General features: G+C 35.0%; 1 protein-coding gene across 1 annotated transcript in view; it reads right to left on the bottom strand.

Annotated features, from left to right (window-relative positions):
- The window catches only part of NUP210 (nucleoporin 210), a 117,874-nt gene that overhangs the window by 30,219 nt on the left and 75,643 nt on the right, over nt 1–12,012 (bottom strand). The window contains exons 19-25 of the mRNA XM_060765993.2: nt 11,585–11,689; nt 11,374–11,475; nt 9,142–9,270; nt 7,990–8,117; nt 6,345–6,480; nt 4,712–4,774; nt 3,398–3,577 (exon numbers count right to left, since the gene is read on the bottom strand). Of these exons, the coding sequence (XP_060621976.2) occupies nt 3,398–3,577; nt 4,712–4,774; nt 6,345–6,480; nt 7,990–8,117; nt 9,142–9,270; nt 11,374–11,475; nt 11,585–11,689 (843 nt within the window). The remainder of the gene's footprint in view (nt 1–3,397; nt 3,578–4,711; nt 4,775–6,344; nt 6,481–7,989; nt 8,118–9,141; nt 9,271–11,373; nt 11,476–11,584; nt 11,690–12,012) is intronic.

Here is a 12,012-nt window from a genome sequence, read left to right as displayed (position 1 = left end):
TTACTGCAGATGCAGTCTGCAGCCAGGAAATCAGAAGACGCTTACTCCTTGGGAGGAGAGCAATGACCAACATGATCGATAAAGGAAGAAAAAGTCAGTACAAAAATATCACAAATTAGGTTCATACATTGGTTAGCAGATTATAAAATCAAGCAAAATTAAATGATAGAGTTAAAACCATAAGTGATAGAATTAAACAGTCCACAGCCATGTCCATTCACAAATCCATACAAAAGCATGACATATGTTCAGCATACTATACTTCCATTTTGGTTGGAAACTGGATGATTCAGTTTACCAAAAACACCATACATAAATATTTGCAGCAAAACCACAGTTTTGCTGCAAATCATGCATATACATATTCAAATACAATGATTTTCCAGATTTTTAAAAAAAATGTAAACAAGTTTTAAGAAGACTTAACTGAGTTATATCAATAGTGTATGAAACCACAGAAGTGATCTATAAATCACAATACTACAGAAACTCAATAACAGATCAAAGTCAGTTTAATATAATGTATGTTTCCATAAATCACACATCAGAATATAGCCAAAAGTAGCAATATATCAGTACAACAGGACTTAAGGTATTATAAAAGGAGACTTTAAAATGGGATATTAGATTCAGAGGCACAGATTTATATAGACAGTTAATTAGTGCTTACTATAAAAAGTAAGTAAGTACTATAAAAATAAGTATTTATGGGATTAAAGAGGGTCAAGAAGATATGTGATTCAGGATAGATTCTTAATCTGAGCCAAGATAAAAGTTATGTCAGGTGTTATGTTTGAATCAAGTCTTAGCCCAGCCATGAAATTAGTGGACAACTTCGTCTATATTAGTCAATAGTTGCTCCCTATTGGAGACAAGCTTATGATGTATTGCATACGTTTGTTCTTGAGATGAATGAAATAAGGATTGTATATTCACTAAATAAATATAGATTCTATGAATGAAAACACAGCAATTTACTGAAAATGTGTATCTTTTACCATGTGCAGCTTAAAATGTCAGCTATCATATATAATAATCTCGTACTGAGAATATATACAAAGGCCTAAAGGAGAAGCTTCTCTGCTGCAAGTCCATTGTCAAGATTTGTAGCTTAATTATTATGGCCCATAGAAGAAACCAGAGAAGCATCTTAAAATGCTCAACTGATGAATGTTTTATTGGAAAAAAGCCCGAAGTGTTTTGGCTTGAATCTTCTCTCAAAGGCCCTCTTCAAGGCCATATATAATCACAAAAATACATAATAAAAACATTATATGAAATCATTATTATATCTTTACATTGTCTATGGCCTTGAGAATATATATAGGGTGACATGTATTCAGGTTTTTTTACCAGTAAAAACACCCATCAATTGAACACTTTGACATATGTCTCTGGTTTCCTTCCATGCATTTTATTGTATTCTCCCTGGCTTTTGCTTACTAAATTATTATGGTGCCCGTTGAATCGTAGGCATAACAAGTGGTGAATGGCACTGAAAAAGGATATGATAAAGAGATTGTTCCTTTGAAAAGATGGGCAGGACAAAAAACTGAAACCCAGTGATTTATGCACCTGACATACAGTAACAACCATTCTTTATGTTCCCAACTATCCTTGTATTATCCTTTCCCTCTTTACGTTTTACAGCATTTTACTTCAGCATCAGGAGTAACCAGTGGTGACGCATTGTTGGAGAGGTAATCAAATACCTGAAGGCTCACATGTTGCCTCTCCTAATGGATTTATTCAAGTATTCTATAGACTATTCCACAAATACCACATTGTTATAGTTGTGATGTTTCCCATTTTATATTTGTCTCCAAGACTTAAAGTAATGCCATTAATTTTTCATAGGGCTTTCTTAGGCAAGAAATATGCGGAAATGGTTCACCAATTATTTCCTCTGCAATACAGTCATCATGAAAAGCCTCCCTCTATATTCCATTTTTCCTGGCTTGATCACCAATATCAAGAAACAATTTGGTTGCTTTCAAGGTTGTCACTTTGTGAAAAGATAGTTGTAATCTCAGAACTATCCCCTCAATGTGGCATTTGTTCCACAAGTAAAAATACTGGATAAATCTCACACATTTTTGGCTTCATCTTTCTAATTAAAACTGAAAAAAAAAAACATTTTCAGTTTGGCAATCTTGAGGAAATGTGACATATTTATTAAACACTTTGACTCTTCGAGCTCTATGTGTATGATACAGATTGACAGATCCATAACTTTCATAAAGTTGCAAGGTTCTCATTCTCATATGCCAGTCCAGATTTCTCCAACAGTTAAAAAGTCCAAAAGAAGGGAACTCTATTGGATTGTACAGCATATCTTGGACATGGAATTTACAAAGAGCTGGAAAAATAATTTGAAATATTTTTAAAAGGCCAAAAAGCATGTTTCTCAAGTGCCAGGAATCCCTGTTGAAGAGAATTCTGGATTGATGAAAAACTCCATCATTTGGGACATATTCTGAATAAAACTGGCAGAGGAAGCAGTATCTCCTGTATCTGAACCCATTTTAGCAGAAAAATACTGTTTTCTGTACAAATAACCATGTGTGACATTTGTGCAGAATACATCTCTAAGTAGAGCACTTCCTGTGAAAGAAACAATTGCTTTCTCTATAAAAGAGGCATGCACACATTTTGTGCCAAATAGGTCACAAATATAATTTTCTGCAGAAAAAAAAATGTTTCTTGCACACAAATACTATTTTCCACACCAAAAAACCCAACAGATACATTTTATGTGCAATATGTTCTGAACTGTAATTAGTTAGAGAATAGGACAGAACTATGGACCTTCTAGAAGCTGGAGAAAATTGATAGAAGTTCTTGTTGCTTCTTTCCAAAAAGATCGTAGAAAAGAACTACACTGATATCAGACACTGCCCAGTACATTTAGAAAGGAACTACGCTTTCCGCACTTGGAAGTATCAATAGTGCCAAAAGACTACACTGCTCTGTGACCTGTTGTGATGGTACTTCAGTGCAGAATTATGACCATTTTGAACTGCAATAATTCATTTTTTTGTTTTATAGAGCAGAGCCACCACTATGTTCAGAACAAGCCAGCTCTGTCTGCTTCCTAATACAAAGTGCCTTATATTCTGCGAAAACCATCACAATTCTTATTTGCAATTTTCAAGTGTAGTTATGTTTTAAAATGCTACATGTAAAATAAATATCTAAATGTCTTTGCTTTAAAATTGTAAGTGGGACTTACATATACAAGAGTAACAACAAGTTCTAGTTCTGGACTACAAACCACATCTTGAAGAATTCAGACTTACAGAGCTTTAACTTTGACATAGCCCCTTACGTTTTTCCAACAATGTTAGAACAACGAGCAACAACACATAGAATCATATTACACATATTTAATAGTTACCTGAGAAACAATCACAACTTGGCCAGTTTCAGCATTAGCAGCTTGTACCATCCCTGTTACAGTGCTGTTGCCAACCGATATGCCTGATATAAGGCCACTATTGTTCACAGAAGCAATACTGGTATCGCTGATAGAGAAGATTATGTTGGACTGAGGCTGTGGTCCCCCCGCAGAGGTAATCTGTTGTTGGTAATGTATAAAAAAGCAATTATTGACAGTTACTAATTATACAAGATACATTAGTTTTATCTTCTGCTTTTAAACTACAGAGGATCTGGGCAAAATGTAAACATCTCTCTTCACCAATCCATGCCCCTCCCCAAAATACTCCTAAAACTTCAATAAGCCATCATGATACAAAATTATTTGTGAGCTCCTTGTTTAAAGCAAGTTAAAGCAAGTAGATTATCAAGCAAAATATCCAAAGTGCTTTGGAGGTGAGTCTACACAGACGTGTGTTTTCCATTTTAAGACATCCTAAACTCTCCAAATCTTGAAAAAAGGGGGAATTAAATATTTTGCAAAATTTCTTTACATGGAATACTTAAAAGCAGTATGATTGCCAGATTTGTATTGTCGAAGGCTTTCATGGACAGAATCACTGGGTTGCTGTAAGTTTTTTGGGCTGTATGGCCATGTTCCAGAAGCATTCCCTCCTGATATTTTGCCTGCTTCTATGGCAGGCATCCTCAGAGTTTGTGAGGTGATCTCACAACCTCTGAGGATGGCTGCCATAGATGCAGGCAAAATATCAGGAGAGAATGCTTCTGGAACATGGCCTTACAGCCTGAAAAACTTGCAGAAACCCATTGCCAGATCTTTTTTTAAAGGATTATTCCTCAAATTCTAGCATGCTTGTTTCTGAAAATAGACAATGAGGACCCCTGGAACTGACTATCAGTGATTACCTACACATTTTTAGCTTTAATGCACTATATAAAGAAGAAGATAGTCAGAGGTTGTTTTTCAGTGGCAATTCAGTACATGACAGTGTACAGCCTGAGTGTAAAACCATATAGAAAGAAATGGATAATGTGCCTAAATCCAACATGATGTTTGCGAAGAAACATTCATTAACATAATTTGTTAGTTACACCAGCAGGGCATGTCTGTTTTTTATGGTTCCAACAAGTAAACAACTGGTTGTGTATTTGAAAGTGTGATTAAAATTACTGTGCTTAATCAAGAACAAGCCATCTACAAGGAGTAGCAGAATGAAATTGCTAGACACTGGTCATAACTATTATCTATTACATTTACAGTAGTTGTTTTCTTAGAAATAATTAGTTCACAACAATCTTAGAAATAGCTCACTTGAATCACTGCACCTATTAGTAAGGTGACTTTTCTTGGTGTCAGTCTAAAAGGTGGAAAAACCTATAAGTGAACGAACAAGAATAGAAAATAAAAGTAAAATTAGTTCTAGTGGATTACATAACAATTTTATTAAACAATGTATCTTGCTGTTCATTTACTTTTTTGTTATCTGCCTTCAAGTTGACTCTGTTTATTGCAACTCTATCCAAGGTTTTCCTCTGGAAGTTTAGTTATAGTCAATTACCATTTGCTTTCTCTTAGGCTAGAAGAGGAGAGTGAGTTGTCCAATGTGATTCAGTTGTTTTGCATTAAGAGAAAGGTACGGATCCTGGGAAACTATAACTTGAGCATTCATGCCATAATGTAAAAACACCAAAGAAGGATATGGACCCTGGGAAACTATAACTCCCAAGACTGCAAAGCATGGAGACATGGCATAATAATAGTAATAATCGGTCTCTCCCAGCTTTCCCATGCAACACAGGCACAGACATATCAAGGAAGGAAGGGAAGGAAAGGACCAAGAAAGTCTATTAAAACAAATTGTTCTGGCAAAGTAAAAACTTGGAGAGCAAAAGGCAATGCTTTCCCTAACAAGGGTGCTTTTGGCTCCTCCCACAAATTGGGGAAACGTTTCATTGTAAACCTAGGAGCAACTAATGTTACCACATTACAGAAATGGCCAAACATCCAGAAGATTTTTTAAAAAAAATCCACTTCCCCATCACCTCTTGAAATGTTTTAAAAGAATGCTGGCCCTCATGCTTAAAAAACACAAAGAATGCTCTATCCTACACTCGAAGCCAAACTAATGTGATGACAAAAGTGGCTTCCCGGATTTTAAGTGTAGCACTCAGTGGAATTTAGTAAATGTGATGAAGTGGCTGAACAAACCACTCACATTGCCTTCTCCTTTTCCATGTGTGCTCCTGATATCTGGCCTGCTCCTCTTGATGATGAGATTTTTACTTGTAGTGAAGAATGTAATGGTAGGGTGGATTACCTTCTCTATGATGCATATAATTCTCACTTCTCAGTCCCTCTGCTCTTCCTCTCCTTTGAAATGCAATTCTTTAGTTTTCTGCCTTTCTTTGTGACTGCAGGTCTGCCAATTCCACAGCCTATTTTCCTCTTTTCTTTCTTTTTTGAATTTACTTTCTGGCCTCTACCAATTTCATACTATTGTTAAGTTTCAGCATTGTTCACAGATTGTACCTTTTCAGTATTCATCTTCATATTACTATAGCTTTCATAATGCATGTCTTCTTTATCTTCCCAATTCTTCCTATATCTCCTGCTTTTGTCAACAAGATTATCCTCCCTTTGTCTTTCAGTCCTCATCAGTCTTAACAAACAAAATTGAAACAGATTCCTGAACTCAAACTATACTGTCTCTTTTCTTTACACAAGATCTAAGCTCCTATTGCTTCTACATTATTAATAAAATATAAGCTGAGTACTTGGAAAACTTCAATTCCCACATTTCTGCTTAATGTTGTTGTCATTTTGTTTTTTAAAAAATGATAATACTATTTTCAGGAATATTAGTCATTTTGAAGAATAAATTCTTTTATTCCATCATAGCATGCAACCCCAGAAATGATTATCTAATAACAATGAAAATGTTTACTTCAATCTGCTGTAGAGCTGAACTGATTTTCTCTCCATATTTGTCAGTGACGGTAGCAGTAAGACTGGTTTGACCTATGGCAACACCATGAACTAGAAAAGCAGCAGTGTATTCATCAGAAACCTCGCTGAGGGGTCTGCAGTAAGAAAATACATTAATTAGATGCATGAGTTAATGTAAAAAGGAATAACAAGAATTTTTTGTAGCAGGAGTCCTATCTTGCATCTCTAGGTGTTCCTGGGTAATGATTAAGTTCTAAGCATACAAAGGGTTCAGTTAAAAGGACAGATGATGCTGGCTGAATTTTAAGTTGATCTTTAACAAAGATAGGTCATTTATATATCAGTAAATAATATTATCAATCACAGTGTGCTTAACAGTGCCGCTATGATGTTTGATACATCAAATGTATTTTAAAAATTGAAAGATTTAGAATTTGAACAATGCAAGACAAGAAAAAAACTTGATGAGAAGGCATGATAATCTGAAATTATTAATTTTATACACATGTCTACAAGATTATTTTTATTACACTCATCCAATTGCCATGACAAGTCCCGATAGTTATTTCTTCTCAGAATTCAACAGTTAAGGGCAGAAGCTGCAATTAGGTGTATTCAAAGATACTAAATGATCACACTAGCATTTAATGAAATGTTTTTACAAAACAAAAGGCTTAAATGTGATGTTGACAGTCTTTAAAATGAAAAAAAAATCAAGTTCTTGAAAGAAGTTTCAGGTCTGGGAATTATAACAAATTTTGGGATGCTGTCACAGTAAGAAGTCAAGAAGTGGTGGGTGACTTGAAAGCTGAGCGATCCAGAAGAAAAACTATTCATATAAGAGAACTGTTGTGAGTTTCCAAGTTATTTCTCATTTATGGTAACCCTATTACAGGGTTTTCTGGACAAGAGATGTTCAGAGGTAGTTTTGTATATGCCTTCCTCTGACTCTGAGAGAGTAAGGCTTGCCCAAGATCACCCAGTAGTTTTTCATGGCAGAGAAGGGGTTTGAAATCTAGTCTCCAAAATAAAAATCCATTAAGTTATAAAACTAAAGTCCCTTGTTCTTGTGACTTCAACAAAATGTCTAAAATATGGTCCTACATGGCCAAAACGGGGGGGGGGGGGGGGGGAGTGCCTTCAACATTTTTTCTTTTAAAAAGTGAGCTCTGTGGGAACATGCGATAGGTATGCCTGCCCAGATCTATAAATCCCTCTATAAAGTCATTTTATTTTAAATCTGAACTATTTTTGCTGTCGTGTAAACAAGCAATTGTTTCACATAGCATTTTTCTAATCAACCCATCAGTATCTACAGACTTTTTAGAATGTTATTTCACTTTTATTAGTAGCATTCCAAGCGAATGCATTTTGCTCCTTTATAGTCCTGACCACAGCAAACATGTTAGAAAACACAGGAATGTAAAAATAAAATCAATGCAGATTATTATAATGAAATAATATACTATCCCTAACACATTATTTTATTAGATCATATTATAGTATTCATGATCTAGTATTAATGCATATATTACTACTTTTTATAATGAACACACACTATTATTATGACCCTTCTGCAAATTCCTTGTTATTTTTGTTTCTCCTGCATATAACAGGGTGCAACAAATTAAAATAGCACTTACTTTAAGGAAACAATCTGAGATGCTGCATGAAGGTTTAAGTTCATGAAAGAGAAGTATTTAGTTGGAAAGTACTTTTTGGAAGCATCCAAAACTCTGACAAAGGCTTTAACTTTTTTGCCAATTTCCACCTGCAATAAATTTGATCATAAGTAATTGATTTTCCTCAGAAAAAAAAGAATGTTCTGTTTATCAACAATTTTATCAATACTTTACAATGATCAAGTTACTAATGTTGGGATCAGAACTATATTATGGAATTTTAAAAAAGCCAAACTTGTTCCTCTCTAAAAAACCATATTTTCACAATGTAGTTTATGAACAACCAATCATCTTTGTTATAGGTGGGATATCTGAAGGGCTGAATTGTAGCTGAAGATTTTTGAGAAAGAAAAGAGTTTTTGTGCATTTTGAGACTAGCTCTGACTTAGTGAGAGCAACAGTTGAAAAGAGAAACAGCTGAAAAGAGAAACCTCGGAAATCTTCAACCTGTTAAATGAGAATGCTTGTCAGAGGTTTAGTTTGTCAGAGGTTGTGTCTGAAAACACTGGGAGCCCTTAGAAATGAAGACTTAGACCAATCTATGAATTTGCAATTGCGTGGCTGAATTCATGGTTCAGTTCTGTTTACAAGTTATGCTAACTTCCAAGTTTCTTCAACATTGGGGTGTATGTGTTTGTGTGCAGGTAAATTTGAACTCAAAGGCAGATAAAATATGGATTCTGACAATTCTTAAAGTCTTCCAGACCCCTGAAAAAAACGTATTTTGGAGGGGAATGAAAGTTATGTTGAAACTACACTCCGGGGGGGGGGGGGGGGGGGGTCAAGGCAGCCTGAGGTAGCAATTTGATGTCATAATTTAAAATAAACAATTACAATTTCAACCAAACAATTAAAACATGCATTATTAAAACTTTAATCAAAATCACACCATCCAGATCATAATCCAAGGCCGTTCCATTTGCCAATCACAAATCACCACTGAGAAGGCTCTGTCTCTCGTCCCCACCGATCGTGCTTGAGAAGGAGTTGGGACCGAGAGCAGGGCCTACCCAGACCATCTTAACCAACCCACTATCTGGGATGAACCCTACAGAGAACTACTCCTTGTGCAGAATGTCTCATACCTCCAATATAGTAAGAAATTATACTAACCTTGTCAACAACTCCCAGATGTACTTCATATATATCAGAAACATATATCTCAGCTTTAGCAACGGTAGTAGACGCAAGGCATAAGTCATGGATCATTACAGACACTGAACCTGGATATAATGGATGCACCTAAAACATACAGAATGTAATTCTTAACAGTTTGTTTTTCTCCTACTTAAAATGGAATCAATTGTTCTTAAGAGAAACCTACAAATGGGGCACTGAAAACTACAGACTGATGACTATGAAATGGTAGTGTAGGTCTTGCATTCATGTGGCAGCTCTGATCTGGCAATGAGAATCCAGGTTATGCTGTGATTTCCCAAAATATTTTCTCCTTTCCCCCTTGCACTGGAAGGCTGGAAGGAGAGAACTTTGCAGGAATGCACAGTATAAGCCTGGATGTGGAACTGGCAAAGTAATAGAATTAATATTTGAAGATATTCAAAAATCAGTTCAAAGTGAGTTTCCCTATGAGAGAGAATATGCAACTGACAAGAATCTTCAGTTTGGGAATTCTTCTGTGTAAAATTTGCACATGGCTTTTTTTTTTGCACTAAAAGCAGCATTTTTAATGTGGGACACAACACTTAACAGAAAGGTACCTAAAATGTATTAAAATGCAATTCTTAACCATTTGGATTTTGAATTCCTTAAAATAGAACATGCTTTTGTTAAGAGTGAAAACAAGAAATGGGGGACCAATACTGTATACTACGTACTGTTTTTCTGCTATAGATTAGCTGTCCTTGCCAAGTAAATCTATAAAATATATTTAAACAGTGAGAATTAGTGCAAAGGGCTGTAGCTAGCAATTGCACTAATGGATCTTTATGTAGTGGCTAGTCTCAAGTCCTGTATTCCTTCTCTGATTCTAGTCATACAAAAACAAAGCACAACTCATAGAGGGAAAAGTGCCATTATTTTGTAAAAAGACAATGCTAAGAAAGAACAATCAATCCTCCCACCTCCACATAACCAATCAGCAGTATTTTATTTTTAATGATTCCTCATGAATTAATAGCACCTTACCTTAATGATGAACCATTTAACATTTCAGTGAACAGTTAATCGCAATGATATTTTGATATACTTTGCAATGTAACAGAATTGTCTACAATGCCATGAAACTATTCTTTTAGTATCAGCTGCAACAATAGCTGAACTGTGAAAGCAGATATATTGTACTAAAATGTAACAATTGCTAAAAGCTTTTGTCTAATTCTACTACTGGAAGTCAAGAGAAAAATCAAAAGCAGTACAGCTCAAATTGGCCAATTATTTTTCTCTCTCTCACTTCTCAATTAAATACTAACTTCTAAAACAAACATTACTTTTCTTATTCTTTTTTTAAAGGGAGACAATAGGTATAGATAATGGACTGTCACTATCCCCAATATTTCCAAGGAGTAAAATTATTTATAATTTGGTTACCTACGCATACAACCTTTAACAAATACTCAGAGAAACAAAATTTTACAAAGGCTCTTTGTGCCTTTCCAAAACTCCTCCTTTCCTTCTCATCCTATTTCTACCCGTTTAGCCACATCTACATTGAAATGGATGGCAAAGAAGGGATGGAGAAACAAAAACATTTGGTGTCACATTTTGTAGCAGTTCATCTACAGTAAACAATGCAATAAAGCTTAAACTGGGAAAAAGAAAATTCTACACTGGATCTCATTGCAGTTATATAGCAGCTATCTCTCGAATTCCCCACTGATCATGTGAAAACAGCAACACAGAGAGAAAAGGTGAGTATGTGTTACACATTAATAAGCAAAGATTTGTAAGTTGATGACCAAACTGGAAAGCATAAGAAAAAAGAACAGAAAAGTTCATGGTTTGATTTTTTTCAGAAAAGTTTTCAAATTGGCTCGATTTACTTGAAAATATTTATGTCAATTTATGAAAAGCTTAGTTAACCTGGTTGTTTTATTTGTTAGTTCTAAACAAAAAAAGTTGAAACATTATGTGTGTGAAATACAGGAACCTATTACTTTTATTCCATGTGATTTCTGTCTCTGATATCAAATTTGCTGTTAAAGAAATACACATCGACATTGTTAACTGAGATACATATAGCTCGAGAAGTAAACCTCAGTGGGAAATCTAAGATTATTTGAATACAACATGGTTTAATGCTTCTCCAAATCTACTTTGCAGAAAACTCTGATGTTTAAATGATTATCCTCTGCACTGAGAAGAATATTTTTGCTTTTTGAGACTTACCGCAACACGAGCTCGAGCTTCCTCATAAGCCACTTTTACAATGTTGACAATGCTGGTATTAACTGAAAAATATCCAGAACCCTCCATGATGAGCAGTTCAGCCTGCCAAGAAAAGCATAGACCATATAATGTATATCACATTCACATTTCATTCTACTACAGAATATATAGGTTGGGGGGAGGGGGGTTGGACAGGGGAACAGTCTTTTACCTTTGTACCTTGGTGATTATAGATGGTCACTTCTTTAGGACTGACTTTTACATCTTCCACAAGTATTAGTTCAATAGTTGCAGATACAGGTGTAAGTGGTTCATACTGCAAGGAGTCATGCAGTGCAGATAATTAAAAATTAATATTTTGAATTTGACATGTGAGAAAACACTTTGTAACATGTATAGAGAGGCAAACAGACAATAAAAGAGGAAGAAACAGAAAGCTTCATTGAAACTAGATGCACAAATGATGACTAACTTGCCATCATTGACTACTTTATTTTCATAGAACATGTTTAAATATATCACATTTATGTATGCCTCTGTGTGTGCATATACTGTATGTGTCTGCATGTTGCCAGTTGACTTATGGTGACCCCTACTTTCATAGGTGACTTGAAGGCACACACACATACATATTCAATC

This window comes from Anolis sagrei, chromosome 2 (genome assembly GCF_037176765.1).
Source record: "Anolis sagrei isolate rAnoSag1 chromosome 2, rAnoSag1.mat, whole genome shotgun sequence".
Lineage (NCBI taxonomy): Eukaryota > Metazoa > Chordata > Lepidosauria > Squamata > Dactyloidae > Anolis > Anolis sagrei.
Note: the sequence above shows the minus strand (reverse complement) of the source record. Positions and strands in the feature narration are given on the sequence as shown.